This window comes from Somniosus microcephalus, chromosome 5, assembly GCF_052327205.1.
Source record: "Somniosus microcephalus isolate GS21.2 chromosome 5, FLI_Smic_1.0, whole genome shotgun sequence".
NCBI classification, from domain to species: domain Eukaryota; kingdom Metazoa; phylum Chordata; class Chondrichthyes; order Squaliformes; family Somniosidae; genus Somniosus; species Somniosus microcephalus.
In genome coordinates this window covers 124,510,231-124,531,511 of record NC_140991.1, presented here as the reverse complement: position 1 = coordinate 124,531,511, position 21,281 = coordinate 124,510,231, and the positions used below count along the sequence as shown (strand labels likewise).

The 21,281-nt window shown below is 46.2% G+C and overlaps 1 protein-coding gene across 2 annotated transcripts in view; it reads left to right on the top strand.

Annotated features, from left to right (window-relative positions):
- Positions 1–21,281, top strand: part of LOC147117293 (band 4.1-like protein 4B) — a 114,378-nt gene that overhangs the window by 35,816 nt on the left and 57,281 nt on the right. For both annotated transcript variants that reach the window (XM_085987128.1, XM_085987127.1), the window contains exon 2: positions 15,503–15,624. In XM_085987128.1, coding sequence (XP_085843254.1) covers positions 15,503–15,624 — 122 coding nt within the window. The remainder of the gene's footprint in view (positions 1–15,502; positions 15,625–21,281) is intronic.

The window sequence follows — 21,281 nt, the reverse complement described above, 5'->3', positions numbered from 1 at the left end:
GTTTTGCTATGTTAAAGGCGCTATATAAATGCAAGTTATTGTTGTGTGCCCTCCGCCCCCTTGTGGGAAATGCCTTGCTGCCACTAACCATTAATAACAGACGACCCGAATGAGATCAGGAACATGTGAAGACTCAGAGACACAATGGATTGACCAAGCCACTGCTTCCTAAATATAATTAAGTTTAAAATTGATATGTATACTATTGGTTTCCTGTGGCATTGATCACGTTAACTCTCAAGGTACACTCACTATTACCTGTCTCTCTTTTTATTCATTCTCGGGATGTGGGCATTGCCAGCAAGGCCAGCATTTATTGCCCATCCCTAGTTACCCTGTGAAAGTGGTGGTGGGCTGCCTTCTTGCAGTCCATGTGGTGAAGGTGCTTCCACTATACTCTTGGTCGGGAGTTCCATGATTTTGACCAAGTGATGATGAAGGAATGGCATTCTATGTCCATGTCAGATGGTGTTCCCATGCATCTGCTGCCCCTGTCCCTCAGGTGGTGGAGGTCATGGATTTGGGAGGTGCTGCTGAAGAAGCTTTGGAGAATTGCTGCAGTGCGTCCTGTAGATAGTAGACACTGCAGTCATGGAACGCTGATGGTGGAGGGGGTGGACATTTAGATTAGTGGATGAGGTGCCATTCAAGTGAACTGCTTTGTCCTGGATGGTGTCGAGCTTCTTGAGTGTTACTGCCGCTGCATCAATCCATATAAGTGGATCCTATTCCATCACACTCCTGATTTGTGCCTTTTAGATGGTGGAAAGACTTTGGGGAGTCAGGAGGGGATCCCACTCGACACAGAATATCCAGCCTTTGACCAGCCCTAGTAGCCATGTTATTTATGTGACTGGTGCAGTTGAGTTTCTGGTCAATGGTGACCCCCACGATACTGATGAGGTGGTCTTGGCGATGATATTGCCATTGAATGTTAGGGAGAGGTGGTTAGGCTCTTTTATTGGAGGTGGTCATTGCCTGGCACTTGTGTGGCACGAATGTTTCTTGCCACTTACCAGCCCAAGCCTGAATATCATCCAGGTCTTGCTGCACACTGGCATGGACTGCATCATTATCTGAGGAGTTGTGAATGGAGCTGTACATTGTGCAGTCATCAGCAAACATCCTCACTTCTGACCTTATGATGGGGGAAAGGTCATTGATGAAGCAGCTGAAGATGGTTGGGCCTAGGACACTACCCTGAGGAACCTCTGCAGCAATGTTTTGGGGCTGGGATGATTGGCCTCCAACCATTACAACCATCTTCCTTTGTGCTAGGTGTGACTCCAGCCACTGGAGAGTTTTACCCCTGATTCCCATTGACTTCATTTTTACTAGGGCTCCTTGGTGCCACACTTGGTTGAATGCTGTCTTGATACCAAGGGTAATCACTCTTGCCTCACCTCTGGAATTCAGCTCTTGTGTCCATGTTTGGACCAAGGCTGAAATGAGGTCTGGAGCTGAGTGGCCCTGACTCTACCTAAATTGAACATCGGTGAGCAGGTTATTGGTGATTAATGGTGGACCATTCATTCCATTATTTGGCTTATGCTTGGGAGTAGGCAGTAATTGCCTGGATTGGATTTATCCTGCTTTCTGCGGACAAACATACCTGGGCAACTTTCCACATTGTCGTGTAGATGCCTGTATTGTAGCTGTACAGCTTAGCTAGGGGCGAGGCTAGTTCTGGTGCACAGGTCATTATGTTGCTGTATCTCTCTCTCTCTCTCTTCTGTTTGTTAGTGTTTCCTTCCTTCTCGCTCTCTCTCTCTGCTTCTTTCTCTGTTCTGTTCTGTTTTGTTTCTTTCTCTGTTTTTACTGATCTTTTTTCTGTCCTTTTATCAGTGGGAGATACTGACAATGATTAGAGAAGAGACCTAACCAAGACAGCAGGCAGCATGCTGTTTTCAGGTAGGGTAGGAGGGAAGAATTGGGCTCACAGGGCATGTTTTTGGTGGTGTGAGAGGAGGGCTCCTGCTCTGGTGGGTGCCTCAGCCTTTGGGGCTGCAGTTGGAGGGCGGGGGAGAGATAGGGCCAGAAGGCTACGTTTTCAGGTGACAGTTGTGGGACACCAATGTGGGGGGAGAAATGCAACAACGACAGGAGGCAATTGTTCTGGGGAAGCAAACAAATGTGAAGAGATGGAGCATAACATCAGCACCACCTCCCTTGGAGGCATTAATTTCAGGTGCCGAGAGAACTGAAAGGCGAGAACAATATAAGTAAATGGAAAGAAAGAAAGACTTGCATTTATATAGCGCCTTTCATCGACCACTGAACATCTCAAAGTGCTTTACAGCCAATGAAGTACTTTTTGGAGTGTAGTTGCTGTTGTAATGGGAAACGCGGCAGCCAATTTGCGCACAGCAAGCTCCCACAAACAGCAATGTGATAATGACCAGATAATCTGTTTTTGTTATGTTGATTGAGGGATAACTATTGGCCAGGACACCGGGGAGAACTCCCCTAATCTTCTTCAAAATAGTGCCATGAGATCTTTTACGTCCACCTGAGAGAGCAGACGGGGCCTCGGTTTAACGTCTCATCCGAACAACGGCGCCTCCAACAGTGCAGCACTCCCTCAGCACTGTAGTGGAGTGTCAGCCTAGATTTATGTGCTCAAGTCCCTGGAGTGGGACTTGAACCCATAACCTTCTGACTCAGAGGCGAGAGTGCTACCAACTGAACACCAACTGAAAACTTGAACCTCATCAGCTTGTACCTAATATCCAGGTGTGACACCCACACATAACAGAAATAACATGACACGACCTTCCTGTAAGCATATACATTAATCTTCTAGCAAAACTCTTGTGGCGTTGCCCACGTTAAATAAGAGAATAGGATAACATAGAAGGAAGTTAATCTGATGTGGCAGTATTATGTAGGTGAGATAATGTGGTTTGTGGAACAGGTTAAAATGGTTTGTAAGGATTTGGGTGGTGTATAAAAGTATTGTGTTTGGAGAAGTGGGATGTGATGAGAGTACGAGTAAGGAAATTATTGACGGTTTTTAGAGATAGTTGGCAATTGGATTATAGTAATGAAAGTAAAAAAGTATTTTCTTGTATTTATTTTCATTCCATATCCAAGACTTGTCTTGTAATCTTTCCTTTCTATCTGCAACCACTGCTGCATTATCATGTACCTTTCGGTCATTTATTAGATTTCCACTGATTTTTAATCTTATTTTTTGTGTATCCAGACCATGTCACATAATGAATTCACCATCTATGTTGAAAAGATTGGGAGATATAACAAACCCTTGCCTTGCATTTCTTCTGATCTTTATCCATTTTAACTTGTGTTAACTTCCACTGCTGCATGTTGCTCCCAATGAAGATTCCCAATAAGTCTTAGGTCTTTCCTAAAATCTTATAAAGGCTGCAAATGTTTAAATATAAAATCATTTTCCAGTCCAGTTACCAAAAAAAGCTTGAAACTGAACAAAACAGTATTCAGAGATCAAACAACTGCAACATCTCAAAAAGCATCAAAATGATTTATTTCTAGAATGAAGACTGAATTCAAATTGTATCTGTTGTAGCAAGCAGTTTCTTTTAATCTTTAGACTGCTGCATTGACCCTGGGCTAAGTGGTTTTGTAAATTTTTGTTCAGCCCTTAAGAAGATGAGTGAAGAAAGAAAAGATTATTTTTTAATATTTGTTGTTCGTGTGAACTCGGGTCGGTGGATTACCTGTGTGAAGAGAAGAAAAAGAAAATACCATCTGCACAGCAGTTCACCTCTTCAGGGAAATTTTTATATTCCATTGGCTATTGCTTTTCTGGGGACAGATCTAGTACCAGTTTAATTGTTGTAACCAATGAGTCACAGTTGTGCTCGTTAACAACTAGCCAGGTGCAGCTGTTGTTACAACAACAACAACTTGTATTTATATACTGGTTACTGGTCACGGGAGAGCAACTTGTTGATACCTTAGGTGTTTTTTCCCTCGGGTATATTTTGGTTGTAGACCATTTCATTGCCATGAATCATCCATCGGGCCCAATTAGTGAATGGGCTCAGGTCATGCCATCCTGCTCCATTTAAATTGCACGAGATATGAAATGTTATATAACATCAGATTTGTCAAACAAGACACGTGTCAAGGCCATACCCAAGGCTGTAGGCCCCCTAGCTTGATCCCTTGCCCTGACGATGTGTGGGAAGGGTCTTCCTGTGCTCCGAGCAGGCAGTCATGTTTGTCATAGAGTTATAGAGTCATAGAGTTTTACAGCACAGAAAGAGGCCCTTCGGCCCATCGTGTCTGCGCCGCCCATCCATCCCTGTCCAGTCTAATCCCATTTTCCAGCATTTGGTCCATAGCCTTGTATGCAATGGCATTTCAAGTGCTCATCCAAATGCTTCTTGAATGTTGTGAGGGTTCCTGCCTCCACCACCCTTTCAGGCATTGAGTTCCACATTCCAACCACCCTCTGGGTGAAAAAGTTCCTCCTCAAATCCCCTCTAAATCTCCTGCCCCTTACCCTGAATCTATGCCCCCTTGTTATTGACCCCCCCACTAAGGGGAAAAGTTCCTCTTTATCTACCCTATCTATGCCCCTCATTATTTTGTACACCTCAATCAGGTCCCCCCTCAGCCTTCTCTGCTCCAAGGAAAACAACTCCAGCCTGTCCAGCCTCTCTTCATAGCTGAGGCGCTCCATCCCAGGTAACATCCTGGTGAATCTTCTCTGCACCCTCTCCAAAGCAATCACATCCTTCCTATAGTGAGGCGACCAGAACTGCACACAGTACTCCAGCTGTGGCCTCACCAGCGTTTTGTACAGCTCCATCATAATCTCCCTGCTCTTATATTCTATGCCTCGGCTAATGAAGGCAAGTATCCCATATGCCTTTTTAACCACCTTATCTACCTGCTCCGCTGCCTTCAGGGATCTATGTACATGTACACCAAGGTCCCTCTGACCCTCTGTACTTCCTAGGGTCCTACCACTCATTGTGTATTCCCTGGCCTTATTTGTCCGTCCAAAATGCATCACCTCGCACTTTTCAGGGTTAAATTCCATTTGCCACTTTTCCGCCCATCTGACCAACCCGTTTATATCGTCCTGTAGCCGGAGGCTTTCCTCCTCGCAATTTACCACCCCACCAATTTTCGTGTCATCTGCGAACTTACTGATCATACCTTTTACATTTTCATCCAAATCATTTATGTAGATCACAAACAATAAGGGACCCAGCACCGATCCCTGAGGTACCCCACTGGACACAGGCTTCCAGTCACAAAAGCAACCTTCGACCATCACCCTCTGCCTCCTGCCACTCAGCCAGTTTAGGATCCAACGCGCCAAGGCACCCTGGATCCCATGGGCTCTTACCTTCTTGACCAGTCTCCTATGCGGGACTTTGTCAAAAGCTTTACTGAAGTCCATGTACACCACATCCACAGCATTTCCCTCATCCACCCCACTAGTCACCCCCTCGAAAAATTCGATCAGATTTGTTAGACATGATTTACCCTTGACAAAGCCATGCTGACTATCCCCGATTAATCCTTGCCTCTCCAAGTGGAGATTAATTTTGTCCCTCAGAATTTTTTCCAATAATTTCCCCACCACAGATGTTAGACTCACTGGCCTGTAATTCCCTGGTTTATCCCTGCTACCCTTCTTGAATAATGGTACTACGTTAGCTGTTCTCCAGTCCTCTGGTACATCCCCTGTGGCCAGAGAGGTTCTGAAAATTAGTGTCAGAGCCCCTGCAATCTCCTCCCTTGCCTCCCACAGCAGCCTGGGATACATCTCGTCCGGGCCTGGGGATTTATCCACTTTTTGGCCCGCTAAAACCGCTAGCACCTCCTCCCTCTCGATGCTAATATGTTCAAGTATGTCACAGTCCCCTTGCCCGATTTCTATGTCTGCATCGTCTTTCTCCATAGTGAACACAGATGCAAAAAATTCATTTAAAACCCCGCCTACATCCTCTGGCTCTACACACAGATTGCCACTTTGGTCCCTAATGGGCCCTACCCTTTCCCTGGTTATCCTCTTGCCCTTAATATACTTATAAAACATCTTAGGATTTTCCTTTATTTTGCTCGCCAGTGTTATTTCATGGCCCCTCCTCGCCCTCCTAATTTCTTTTTTAAGTATGCCCCTGCACTTTTTATACTCCTCTAGGGCTTCTTCTGTCTTTAGTCTTTTGTAACTGCCAAAAGCCCCCCTCTTATTTCTAATGCATTTCTGTATATCCCTTGTCATCCAAGGTTCCCTTTGCTTGTTGGTCCCACCCTTGACCTTTACAGGAACATGTTGGCGTTGTACTCTCTCTATTTCCCTTCTGAAAGTCTCCCACTGTTTTGATGTGGATTTTCCTATAAGCAGCTGCTCCCAGTCCACTTTGGCCAGATCCTGCCTTATCATATTAAAATCGGCCTTCCCCCAATTTAGAACCCTTATTTCCGGGCCGTCTTTGTCTTTTTCCATGACCACCTTAAATCTCACCGAATTATGGTCACTGTCGCCAAAATGCTCTCCTACTGACACTTCCACCACTTGCCCGGCTACATTCCCCAGAATTAGGTCCAGTACCGCCCCCTCTCTTGTAGGACTTTCTACATGTTGGCTCAAAAAGCTCTCCTGGATGCACTTTAAGAATTCTGCACCCTCTAAGCCTTTCACACTCTGACTGTCCCAATTTATATTGGGGAAGTTGAAATCCCCCACTATTATTACCCTATTATTTTCGCACTTCTCTGAGATTTGCCTACATATCTGTTCCTCTATCTCCCCCTGACTGTTTGGGGGCCTATAGTACACTCCCAGCAAAGTGCTTGCCCCCTTTTTGTTTTTAAGTTCTACCCATATGGCCTCATTCGAGGAACCCGCTAATATATCATCCCTCCTTACAGCAGTAATTGACTCCTTAATTAATATTGCAACACCCCCTCCCCTTTTACACCCCCCTCTGTCTCGCCTGAAGATTCTATACCCCGGAATATTGAGCTGCCAGTCCTGACCCTCCCTCAACCATGTCTCCGTGATAGCAACAATATCGTACTCCCATGTGTTCAACAACAACTTCAGTTCATCCACCTTATTTGCAAGACTCCTTGCATTAAAATAAATGCCTTCCAGCCTTGCCATATTCTCTTTTGCCTTCACATATTTGCTCTGCCTTCCCAGCTGACTTGTTTTTCCCTCTGTATTTGGCCGTAAATCACCCCCTACTATAGCTCCACTCTGTACCCCAACCCCCTGCCAAGTTAGTTTAAACCCTCCCCAGCAGTGCTAGCAAACCTCCCCGCAAGGATATTGGTTCCCCCCTGGTTCAGGTGTAAACCGTCCGACTTGTACAAGTCCCACCTTTCCCAGAAGCAGACCCAGTGATCCAGGAAACTAAAGCCCTCCCCCTTGCACCATCCCTTTAGCCACGCATTCATCTGTTCTATCTTCCTATTCCTATACTTACTAGCACGTGGCACCGGGAGTAATCCAGAGATTACAACCTTTGAGGTCCTGCTCCTTAATCCTTCACCTAGCTCCCTAAATTCTTGCTGCAGGACCTCATCCCTCTTTTTACCTATGTCGTTGGTACCAATGTGGACCACGACCACTGGCTGTTCTCCCTCCCCCTCCAGAATGCCCTGCAGCCGCTCAGTGACATCCTTGACCCTGGCACCAGGGAGGCAACAAACCATCCTGGATTCACGTCTACGGCCACAGAAACGCCTATCTGTTCCCCTTACTATAGAATCCCCTACCACTATTGCTCTCCCACTCTTTTTCCCCCCTTCCTGGGCAGCAGGAGCACCCCCAGTGCCAGGAAGTTGGCCGCTGCTGCCTTCCCCTGGTGAGTCATCCCCCTCAACAGTATCCAAAGCGGTATACTTGTTTGAAAGGGGGATGTCCGCAGGGGTTCCCTGCACTACCTGCCTGCCCTTGTTGCTCCGCCTGATGGTCACCCCCTGTGCTGCCCTACCCTGAGGCGTGCACAACTCGCTAAACGTGTTATCCACGAGCCAGTGATCCACGAGCCTTTCAGCATCGCGCATGCTCCAAAATTCATCCACCCGCAGCTCGAGCGCCGCTGAGAAGAGTTTGATTATCAGCAGCATTTGGATACAGGTTGGCCCTTACAGGCTGTTTCCAGATGGATGATTCTTTCCAACCTGACACTATTATATGACCATTAAGCTCTTCAATGGATCAAGGAAGTCAAGTGCAATGAAGCCATGTTTACTCCTTCCACTCCCAAGTGCACATTCAGGTGGTGTGGAAAAAGGGTTGGCAGCATTGTCTTCCCTTTGCATGGCAATTTTAACACCAATGGTATGCAGTGTCACGTGTAGCCATCCATCACAAGATCTGGCTGGACCACATCAAGCACCATCAGGCCTCTCTCTGCTCTGCTAAAACCACCCACTATTTCAGGATCATCTTGTAGAGCAAAAATAACCACTGGTCAATGTTCCCTTTAAGCTGCGCAGCCGGCTCACCGGCTTTTAAATGCAAAACCGCACATGCATGGATTTTTGAATGGGCTGTGCAGCCTGTTAAAGGGGCTTCATGGCCCAAAGAAAATTAGAGGGAACAGTACCCCTGGCTACTTTTTTCGACCAGTAACTTCTCCATAAACCCTTTCTTCCCAACACCTCCAACAAGAAGTGTAAGCAATTCATGGACTACTTTGTTACTATGATTGAAGCCATCCATTTAACTGCCTCTGTTGCTCCCCCCCTTCCTCTTGCAAGTCAAAGCTCCATCCAAACTCCCCCTAACCCTGAACCTGCATCTTTCTCTTGTTGCTCTTCTATCTTTTCTCATGTTCTCTGCGAGCTCATCTTGTCAATGAGACTCACCTCCTGCTCCCTGGTTTACAGGCTAGCTGACATTCTAAATGGTGTCCTGTCCTCGGGTACTGTCCCCTTTCCCTTCAAATCTGCCATCATCACCCCTCTGCTCAAAAATCCCACCCTTGACCCCTCCCCTCCCTCTGTCCATGCAAACTATCGTCCCAACCCTAACTTCCCTTTTCTCTCAAAAGATCTTGAACATGTTATCACCTCCCAAAACTGCCAATCTTTCCTGCAATTCCATGTTTGAACCTCTCCATTCCGGTGTCCACATCACAGAAATGGCCCGAATCCAAGTTACAAATAACATCCTCTGTGACGGTGTGTATTGTCCCTCCACATCCTCTCTCTAGCCTTAGACACAGTCGACCATACCCTCCACCTCTTGGGTTCTACTTTTACCTATCCAATCATAGCCAGAGGATCTCCAGCAGTGGCTTCCCTTCCTGCTCTGCCCTGCACTGTTACCTCCTGAATCTATCCAATAATCTATCCTTGATCCTCTCCTCTTCCTCATCTAAATACGGCCCCTTGACAAAATCATTCGCAGACAGAGAAGTCAGCTTCCACAAGTATGTTGAAGATTCCCAGCTCTACCTCTCCACCAGCTCTCTTGACACCTCCACTGCCTCTGTGTTTTCAGACTGTTTGTCCAACATCCAGTCTTGATGAGCTGCATCTTCCTCCAGATAAACATTGGGAAGACCAAAGCCATTGTCTTCAGCCTCCATACCATTGCTACCCATTCTATTCTCTGCCCTAGACATAATCTCGGGCTGAACCAGACTGTTCACGATCTTGGCATCCTATTTGAGCCTGAGCTAAACTTCAACCCCATATCCTCTCCATCACAAAGACCACCTACTTCCACTTCCATAACTTTGCGGGCCTCGGCTCTACCTCAGCCCACCTGATGCTGAAACCTTCATGCTGTTATCACCTCCCGAATCAATTGTTGCAATGTTCTCCTGGCTGGCCTCCCATCCTGTACCCTTTGTAAACACCAGCTCATCCAAAACCCTGCTGCCCATATCCTACTCTACACATGCTTAGCTATCACCCCTGTCCTTGGTGACCGACATTGGCTCCCAGTCCCTCAATGACTTCAATTTAAAATTCTCATGCTCCTGTTTAATCACCTTGATGGTCTCCCCTCTCCCTACGCTCCACCATTGGCAGCTGTGACTTCAGCTGCTTAGGCTCCGAGCTCTTGAATTCCCTCCCTAAGTTCCCCCACCTCCTTCCCCATCTTAAATACTTGGGGGGCTAAATTTAATAGCCCCCAAAAATGGGCGCAGGGATCACAATACACAATTAACACATGCCTGTTCAATGTAATACAGGCAGCGTGCCAACTTCGTGCTACCAGCTCATTTAAAATGATTTCAGCATGCAGCTAGCGCTAGCTGCACGCATCAGCAGTGGGCCCAAAATTGTGAAAGGCTAGCCCCAGTTAAAGCTATCCTGCACTGCTTAAAGCTAGCCTGTGCCTCTTAAAAGGTAAGTGCATTGTGATTGGAGCAGGTGCTGAAAGTCGTTCAGGAACTGAATCTGACCTGGGAAACAGTGAAGGATGGCATAACATGGGAGAGAACGGCTCCAAAGCTTTCAGACGCTGCACTGGAGGCCTTGGTGGTGGAGGTGGTGAAAAGGAGGAGAGATGTCCTGTATCTGCAGGGGGCCAGGAGGTTCTCCAGACACACGTTCAGAAGGCCGTGGGAACAGATAGCTATGGAGGTCAATGCCTGGAGTCAAGCCCTGAGGACCTGGATGCAGTGCCGCAAGAAGTTCAATGACTTCGCATGAGTGGTCAAGGTAAGTGAATGGATCTTCAAATGCCATATCCTACCAACTGAACAACCAGCCTCAGCCACTGCTCGATGCACCTCATCCCGATCACTCACCTACCAATAATCTCTATCAATCAAGACTCATTGCTAGCATACATAGCTTCACCTCACCCTCACACACTTAGTACAGCAGCAAGCTTCACACCTACATCTCACAGCTTGCACACGCAACCATGACAGCCGCATCACCCGAACAGATTGCACCACACTCACTGACGCACTTTCTCTTGCAGCAAAAGGTGGTGCATAACTGGAGGCAGCAGGAGCTAAGCAACAGGGGACAAGTGTGGCTACTTGTCCTTACCCCCATGGAGGAGACAGTGCTTGCCATCATTGGAGGGGCCAGTGCTGAGACCGTGGCCAGAGGCAGGGCTGAAACTATAGAAGATGACAGTATCCTCATACCTAATCCTCTTTCTCACATCCCACAATCTTTTTGATTTACAAGCTGCAGATTTTATAAGCATGCAGCTCTTACTTTCCACCACCGCCCCCCACCACAACCTTACCCTTGTGCCTTTCTCCTTTCAAATACCCAAGAACCGAAACCTAGCCAGGCAGTGGTGGAAGAGCAAGAAGACAGTGATGATGAAGACACACCATCACTCGATTTAACACGCGCTGCCACTAGCTCAGATACTGACACTGCCCGTAATTTAGAGGATAGCATTAAGGTGGGATCTGCACATGGTGAGACACCGGGAACGAGTGGCCTGCAGGCAGAGCAGGGGGCAAAGATAGCGCAGGTGTCAGCTGATTGGAGGACGAGGTTGCATACGAATTCTGCTGTAGCGGACTTAGTTGAGGATTTAAATGGGGCAGGCTACAGAAGAAGGCTGATGGGTATGCACAATGAAATGCCTGGTGCATTGGGAAGCCTGCCAGAAAGCCTGTGTTTAACGTCAAGGAGCATGGAGGAGTCCGGCACTAACTTGACACAGGGTTTTGCGCAGAGCTTGGAGCCCATCCTTTCCAGCATGGAAGTAGTGACCAACTCCATTAGCACCCTTGGAGGAGACAGTGCTCGCCATCATTGGAGCGGCCATTGCTGAGGCCGTGGCAAGAGGCTGTGGGACCCAACCGTGGTGCAGTGTCTGATGGCCAATGTTTCAGCTTCCATTGTAGCACAAGCAGAAACCATCCAACATCTGAGGGCTGCATTGGTCGCTCAGACTGCTGTCATGCAAGGTCAGCTTGCTGCTGTGCAAGCTGCCATTATGGCTCTGGACTAATGTTCAAAGGGGCTTGCCGGGTATCACAGCAATCAGTCCTCCAACAGATTACTAGGGTTGCTGAGCTGCTGCTCGGGACGAGTGGCAGTGACTCCATGGAGCACAAACCTGCTGTCCTCTCTTAGGATGACCGCATTCATCCTCCCACCACTGCCGTTCCGCCAGTGCCTTTGCTGTTGCCTGCCAGCCCAGAAAGCTACTGCCCATGCTGAGATGGTCCTCCAAGGCCATCTGCAGTCTCCTTCACTGAAAGTCAGCAGCTTTCCACCAGCCATGCTGCAACCACTGGGGTAGCACAGCGTAGGAGCACTCGGTCAGGCAAAGGCACTAATTAATGCACAAAGGTGATTAGTTTACATTTGTATGCAATATGGTATGATTTGATTTATAAACTTGATTTGGAATTATTGGCCCAGAAATTCGGGTCGGGGGCATCCCGCGGGTGCAAGCCCCCGATCTGCACTTATCTTGCGCGCCGGCCGTTGAGCTGTGGGCCCCCGTGGAATTGCGATCCTGGGCCTGGTCCAGCTGCCGGCGCGCAGTGCTTGTGTATCCCAGGGGCGCAGTTAGTTCGATGCGTCCCCTGGGATCACGTGGACCATGGGGAGCCAATCGGAGCAGGGAAATGCCCATTCATAAGTCTGACAGGAAGTGCTGTCAAGACTTATAAATGCTACGGCCCCAAAACAGCACTAAATCTTCAAATAATTTTTTTTTTAAATCAAATTTTTTAAATAAACTATAAATTACATGAAATAACTATTTTAAACAATAATTTAAATTTTTGAATTTTTTTTTTAATTTTCTAACGGGGCTAAAAATAAACTTACCTTGCTTTAAAGTATTTAAAAATAATAAACCTGTGGAAAAAATGTTTTAATTTTAATTAATTCCCCACTTACCTTGTAAAAAGCAGGCCTTACGCCTGCTTTTTAAATTTCTAACTTCTGCAGAATTACCCTCCCAGGAAAACCTGTTTAAAAAAAAAAACGAAGTTCGATGCGCACGCGCAGCCCCTCCTGCGCACGCGCTCGACCTCTGAACCCCTTTGTTCAGAGGAACGGAAGTGCCGGTTTCCCGCGCATGCGCAGTGCATGCAGGAAACTGGCACTTCCATTGGGCCTACGGGTGAGTACCCCGTGCGTACTCACCTGTGGAGACCCGAATTTCTGGGCCATTTATTTCCTAGAGGTTTTTATTTTTGCATTGTGGCCAAGGGGACGCTGTGATGGACAGTGACAGAGGGAAGGGTAGGTGTGGGATTGCTGTCGTAGCTCAAATGCAGCTGGCACAGTGGACTGCTGCAGATTGAAGGCATCATGACTGTTGCCAGGATGTCGGGCATTGACCTGCTTGATTCGCTGCCTATGGTCACACACCAGCTGGATGTTGAGGGAGTGGAATCCCTTTTGGTTCCGGTATAGGGCATATTTGACATGCAGTGCCCGCAAAACGATGTGCATGCAGTCAGTGGCATCCTGCACCATGGGGAAGCATGTACTCCTAGCAAGGCCATAAGCTTGCTCCGCCTGCTGCTTTCTGGCAAGACAGAATGAAATGTAGTCAGCTCTCTTTGAATAGAGAGCCTCTGACCTGCTTTAGCCAACAGTGGACAGCAAACTGCGAGCTGTTGCAAGTATCTCCAGCTCCAGCCTGGAAGGAGCCAAACGCATATATGTTCATCACCACGGTCACCTTCACAGCCACTAGCAATACGGTTCCTCCCCTGCTCTGAGGCAGCAGCAGGTGGCAGGTTTCAGTGAGGACGTCCTTATGAAGCGCAGATGCCTCACACATTGTTCCTCATTGAAGTTCAGGTAGGAGAATTGCTCCCTGAACATCCTGGCGGATATGGCCTCCTGCTGAGAGCCCGTCTCCTCCTCCTTCTCCTCCCTCTTCCAGCAGATTGTCCTGCTCTGTGTGGCTTCTGTTTCATTCTCCAAGTCATGCTGTATTCCAAGGGGAATGCCTATTAGTGCACCAACATCTGGCAGCAAGTAGTTTGTGCAGAAGCCTTAAAATCAGGAAAAAGTCTTTCTGCACCTGCCACATCACTCGCTGTAGACTTTTGCAAATTGAAACAACTATAGAAAGCACAAAACACTTGTAGAATCGTACCAACAGCAAGAAGAAATCAACCAGCAACTAACCTGTAAGTAGTTGATGATTCCTTTAAATAGTGCTAATTGGGGATCCTTCCTACTGCTGAATGTGTGTTCAGCTGTGCGAGGTTAAGAGAGGGCATTGGCTGGAACGTTGAGCTCCAAAATGGCAGCGTTGGCATCAAATCAGTGTTACATGCTGATTGACATCATGATCTGCCTGCTCTGCATACTGCCAGCGGACATTAGGTGCGCACGCGCTAATGGCCTCACCAATATGGCGTCCGACGCGATTCGTCCCACGAGTGTGCACATGTGCCGCAGACACCATTTTGGAGCTGTAAGGACACTCGTTCGCGCCCAAAAAACGGGCGCTATGGATCCGAATTTTGTGCCGTATATCTTTAATCAAGCTTTTGGTCACCCCTATTAATATTTTGTTTTTGGCTCGGTGCCTATGTTTTTCTGATTATGCCTGTGTGAAGCACCTTGGGAGATTTTTCGAATTGAGCATAACTATATAAGTGCAAGTTGTTAATTCTGTAACATCTGGTCTAGGACTTCGTTCATTGTTCCCAGAGGGCTTGTCTGTCATGCTGTATCTTGTCTCTAGATCAGGAGAAGGCATTCGACAGAGCAGATTCTCCTGCAGGTAAACTGTATTCTGCTTAGAGCCATTCCCGAATCTACATCAAAGGATGTAAGGAGTGGCTGTATCCTGGCTGGACGTGAAGTTAGTGCTTTCGGCTTACACCAGTGACATATTCCTCTTGATAGGAGATATGGTGAACGTGTAAGTTTCAATAGATGTGTTCAGTAGAATTATGGACCGTGTGCTCTGTGGTTTAAGCTGGTCCTTGACAGACTCCTTGCTGGTGGAGCTCTAGCTATTCGTCTGAACCATTGCTCACATATCTGGGCAAGTCTACCCAAGTCCCACAGAAGAATCCTGGCTGGCAAACTGAGTGCCGTTGGAGGAGAAGAACTCATCAGGTGGTCAGGCCTGCTGTGATTTGATTTCCTACCTGGGAGTGTCTGATTGTCTCTGTGCTTTAGTACTGGCTAGTCATCTTGATATCTCCCTCAGGGCTTGTCGTTAAATCCAATAGACATTGTTTGACTTATACTAGGCCTGCAGAAGGCATTGGGTCTTTAAAGGTTACGTAACTCGTAAGGAGAGCAAACAGTGACTTTTCCCAGATCTTGCAAAGACACTTTTACATATTGATATTTGAATCAGCAACTTTTCTTTGCCATCATCAGATGAACTTTAATTTCCCTAATGTTGCATCAGAATGACTCCCCAGATATTTTTTAGAAAAGTGGTCACCATTTTTAAACTTCTTTTCCCTGACTCAGGTTTTCTTCAGAGCCAAAATTATTAACTGATGTCAGAATATTTTTTTATTATTTCCCATGGTATGTACAAAGCTTGCACAATCTAGTATGCTGTCATTTTGGGTTTTTAGTTAATTTTTTTAAATTTTACTTTATTTAGAGTTGAGCCCAGCTGTTGTTCCACACTATGAGGAGGTTGGAGTATGTTTTAAGCAGTTGGAAGTTGAATCCAGTAAGGCGGCTGGGCAGTGGCCCTCATTGCATATCAACATGAATAACAAGGTAATTCATTACACTGTAACTTTAGCTGTTTTTATTGGTTCCTTGCTCACAGTATATATCAGCTGTTCTTAATCATTTGCTTCCCTACAGGTAGTACAGTATTGCCATATCTCAGTTGATCAACTGAACAATTTATTCATTAACTTCCTACACATACCTGGGGATAGGGATGTACTGTGATTGATTTGGTCTTTATATTGTCATTAGTCATGATTCGAGAACCATTACTGTGCATGACTGAGATTTCACTGCACAAGTCTAAACTTCCAGAGGAGTGATTACATTTCCTGAACAAATTTTGCTTCTGTTGTTGGCTTGAGATGAAAACCACATAGTATAATGGAGATTAATAACATTTAAAGCAACCTCAACATATTAAGTTGATGGACTGAGAAATAACAAATGGATATTAATGTAGGTAAATGTCAACTCATGACATATACACAGAATGCCCACGAACAAAGATGAAAAAGAATTTAGGTGTAATTATCGATCATTCATGAAGGTAACCAGTCAATGTGAGGCTTGTAGATAATTAAATACTCGGATGCATGGAGGATGATAGATTATTTTAAACTTGCACAAAGCATTAGTATGGCCATATTTGGAATAATGGCCCAGTAATTCCTGTCACAACACGTGAGTAAGGACGGGGTACTCACGCGTGTGCCAGGAGGAATTGCCGGTTTTCAGCATGCACAGCGCATGCGCTGAAAACCGGCATTTCCTGTCCTCTGACCCAAGGGGTTAAGAGGCTGAACGCATGCGCGGTATCGGGCAGCGCGTGCGACTTGGATTTCCTGTATTTTTACAGATTTGCGCGTGTGTAAAGGGCTCCGGTTTTTACGCATTGAAAAACCACACGTAAGTACTTAGTTTTACAGGTAAGTGGTCTTTTAGTACAATTTAGAATTTTTTTTTCCACAGGTTTATTATTTTTAAAGAATCTACAGTAAGGTAAGTTTAGTTTTAGACCCTATTTTTTAAAAATTTATTTTTTTCAAAAATTTGATTAATTGTTTAAAATAGTTTTTTAAAGTTATTCATAGTTAATTTAATTATTGGGATGCTTTTTAAAATTTTATTTAAAGTCTAAGTAGTGTTTTGGGGTGCCGTACTTTTCATGAGTTTGACCGTCTTTACTATCAAACTTATGAATGAAGTTTCCCCTCCCCTGATTGGCTGAACAGTGCTCACCTGATCCCAGCCGGCACATCGCACTAACTACGCCGCTGGGTCAGGTTAGCACAGCGCGCCGAGATCAGAACCGGGCCACTTACAGGAAATCCACTGCGGGCCAGGTTTCAGATGTCGGCGCGCTGGGTAAGTGCACATCGGGGGCTTGCACGCGCGGCAAGCCCCCGACAGGAATTACTGGGCCATTGTGTGTAAATCTGTGCAGTTTTCATAGAGAGTGAAGCAGAGGTGGCGGGCAACATTCTGAAAGCTACGGGGAAATTTTAACCCCAAAAAACGGACGGGTTTGGGTCAGGTGGGAGGTTAGTGTTAAAAATCTGAACCCCAGGCCCAACCCGGGATGGGGGGGGTGGGCAACCAACCCGCTCTTAGGAGGTGGGTTGCCAATTTAAATATTATAATGAGGCTGCGTGCCTCATATTGATCCACTATTTCAAATTTAACTCTGGCCAGCCGGATTTCCCTGGCTAAAGGGAGGCAAGGACAGCTGGGTCCAGGAGGTACGTGCCTTTCCACTTACCTGCTGGATCCAGTATACCTGCTTCACCAACCCCCTATGCAGGGCCTGTTTGTATCAGCGTAAGGGGATATCTAAGGCATCAATTAAACATTTTCAGATCGTAAATTGTACACATTTACTGTATGAAATGAGTTTCTGTAAATATTGGCCCGGATTACATTTTTAATGTCTAAAATTATCAAAAAATTAAATTTTTAGTGATGTTGGTGGAATGAAGGTAATTACGAATAAAATTCCAATTCTATAAATTGTAATTAGATTCAATTTCAGGATTCCATTTCATCTCATTAGGGAATTCCCTTCGAAAATGATTAATATGGAATTTTGCTTTGTGATTGGAGGACCAGGCCCACGTGATTCCAGGTACGCTTCCGCACCGCCTGCGTCCCTGGGATCCGTGGGTCGCTTCGCTGCCGTCCGCCTCGAGACCTGAGACCGCAAGGTTTCGCAGCCTCGCCGCCAGCAGGTAGGTTCATAATCCTTTTGCGGGTCGTAGGCGTACTCCGGAGGTACACCTCCGACAGCAATTCTTGGCCCAATAGCTCAATCACAGTAACATGCTATCTCATTACCAATTTGGCATCAGGCCAAATCAGTTGATTATTGAAATTCCCATTTTCATAGTCCAGAAATATTTCTAGTGCCCATAATAAAGTTAGAAATTAAAATTCATCTACCTCTACAATAAAAGTTGCAACCCCTTCCTTTACACATAGCTGCCTGACTTATGCCTGTAATTATGTATGACCTACCCCCAAGACTTGGTGAAGATAATTAGGAAAGTTAGTAATAGATTGGGAATTCTCAGTAAGTTTTTGTCAATGCTGTGATGAATATAAGGCTAAATTTACTCATCTCAGAAGCCATGTTCACAGGAAACACAGGTTGGAGATAAGGCTACAACACTGCAGTGCCAGTTCTCTGACCTGTGCTCCATTTGAGCACAGTCCCCTCCCCCCTGGATTGGAACATAGGATTAATTAGTCAATTTAACCTATAATTAATAGCTCTGTTTGTCAGACAGGAAACCATCTCTTTTTGCTCCTGAACTCTTAACCCTTAAACTTCATGCAGAGCACTGAATTTTTTTTTTCGTTCATGGGATCTGGGCGTCGCTGACAAGGCTAGCATTTATTGCCCATCTCTAATTGCCCTCGAGAAGGTGGTGGTGAACCAACTTCTTGGACCGCTGCAGTCCGTGTAGTGAAGGTACTCCCACAGTGCTGTTAGGGAGAGAGTTCCAGGATTTTGACCCAGCGACGATGAAGGAACAGCAATATATTTCCAAGTCCGGATGGTGTGTGACTTGCAGGTGGTGGTGTTCTCATGCACCTGCTGCCCTTGTCCTTCTAGATGATAGAGGTCGTGGGTTTGGGAGGTGCTGCTGAAGAAGCCTTGGCGAGTTACTGCAGTGCATCTTGTAGAAGGTACACACTGCAGCCATGGTACACCGGTGGTGGAGTGAGTGAATGTTTAAGGTGGTGGATGAGGTGCCAGTCAAGTGGGCTGCTTTGTCCTGGATGGTGTCAACCTTCTTGAGTGCTGTTGGAGCTGCACTCATCCAGGCAAATGGCGAGTATTGCATCATACTCCTGACTTGTGCCTCGTAGATGGTGGAAAGGCTTTGGGGAGTCAGGAGGTGAGACACTCACCACGGAATACCTAGCCTCTGACCTGCTCTTGTTGCCACAGTGTTTATGTGGCTGGTACAGTTAAGTTTCTGGTCAATGGTGACCCCCCAGGATGTTGATATTGGAGGATTCGGCAATGGTAATGCCATTGAATGTCAAGGGGCTGTGGTTAGACTCTCGCTTGTTGGAGATAGTCATTGCCTGGCACTTCTGTGGCATGAATGTTACCTACCACTTATCGCCCAAGCCTGAATGTTGTCCAGGTCTTGTTGCATGTGGGCATGGACTGTTTCATTATCTGAGGAGTTGCGAATGGCACTGAACACTCTGCAGTCATCAGCGAACATCCCCATTTCTGACCTTATTTTGGCGGGAAGGTCATTGATGAAGCAGCTGAAGATGGTTGGGCCTAGGATACTGCCCTAAGGAACTCCTGCAGCGATGTCCTGGGGCTGTGATGATTGGCCTTCAACCACCACAACCATCTTCGTTTGTGTTAGGTACGACTCCAGCCAGTGGAGAGTTTTCCCACCGATTCCCATTGACTTTAGTTTTACTAGGGCTCCTTATTGCCACACTCGGTCAAATGCTGCCTTGATGTCAAGGGCAGTCACTCTCACCTCACCTCTGGAATTCAGCTCCTTTGTCCATGTTCCGACCAAGGCTGCAATGAAGTCGGGAACCGAGTGGTCCTGGCGGAACCCAAACTGGGCATCAGTGAGCAGGAGGCGTATTCCAGTGTTGGAGATAAGCCCAAGCTGGCTATCTGCTATAGGATCAGGACTGAAGTGGTGCCACAAGAGTTTTCTGATGCTTAAGCCAGATCTTCATATTTATATCAAGAACACAAGAGCTGTAATGGCTGCGTCTCAACATTCTGCAGCGAATAAAACAAAAGTCAACAGGGAGTGCCAGCACCCAACTTTCAGACAGTGCTTCTCCTGCCTGTAGAAGTCTCCCTGATACTATTATTACCTGGAACTCTCTCCTTGTGTGCAGAAATTTAACTCCAGCGCATCGAGGCTATGGAAATCTCTTTAGTACCCCCGTATAGCTTCTCTGTCTTTGTGCTCCCAGCAAGCACTAGGGTAATTTTGTTTGATTTTGTTCCAGTTGTCCCTGATTCCACCTTCTCATTGAGCCTACTATACAAAAAAAAAAGAGGCTTATTGAACTCAAGTTTGCTTAATTGTGATCTCCTGGACTTGCTTCGATTGTCTGAGCTGGTCTGAGAGGAATTTTCCATCCCCTCACTCCTCCCAATTGGCCTGGGTTTAAATCTGGTTTTTCACCTCTCCCAGGAGATTTCATGGATCCGAGTGGGTGGCGAGTGCATATATTGTGATGCATCATAACTCTGTGGGACAGGTTGGATGGACAAGTAGGTCTTTACCTGTCTGTCATTTTTTTATGTTTATAATTGTCAGAAAGAAAATTGTGAAGAGACAAAGGCTGATACCTGGGATGGCAGGAATGACATATGAGGAGAGATTGGGTCGATTGGGCTTATACTCGCTGGAGTTTAGAAGAATGAGAGGGGATCTCATTGAAACTTATAAAATTCTGATAGGACTGGACAGACTAGATGCAGGAAGGATGTTCCCGATGGTCAGGGAGTCCAGAACCAGGGGTCACAGTCTAAGGATAAGGGGTAAGCCATTTAGGACAGAAATTAGGAGGAATTTCTTCACCCAGAGAGTGGTGAACCTGTGGAATTCTCTACCACAGAAGGCAGTAGAGGCCAATTCATTAAATATATTCAAGAAGGAGTTGGATATATTTCTTAAGGCTAAAAGGATCAAGGGGTATGGGGAGAAAGCAGAGACAGGGTACTGAATTTGGATGATCAGCCATGATCGCATTGAATGGCGGAGCAGGCTCGAGGGGCCGAATGGCCTACTCCTGCTCCTATCTTCTATGTTTCTATGTAAGTGCTAGCTAATTTAACTTAAACTGTAATTGCATAACTCTTGGTCTACCAGTAGATTCCATTCAAAGTGTGTGATTCAAATCAGCCATTCAATTGAATTGAAATCTCCATTCCTCCTTTCTATTAAAACAGATATTTGTCCTCGGTTGGTATGGTTATTAAATATTATTGCCATTTGCATACTGTTCTTAATGGAACCCATAACCAGAAACCCAGCTAAATGATGAGCATTGTGATGTAAGAAAACTGCTAGGCACTTGGTCTAAGCATTAAACAAAGCTTTAATCAACTGTTTTACAACATGGAGGTATAGTTGTGCCCTTCACTCGTTCCTGTTAAGAATGTCCTGCACAAGCTGGGCCCATGCCCAAGTACTTAA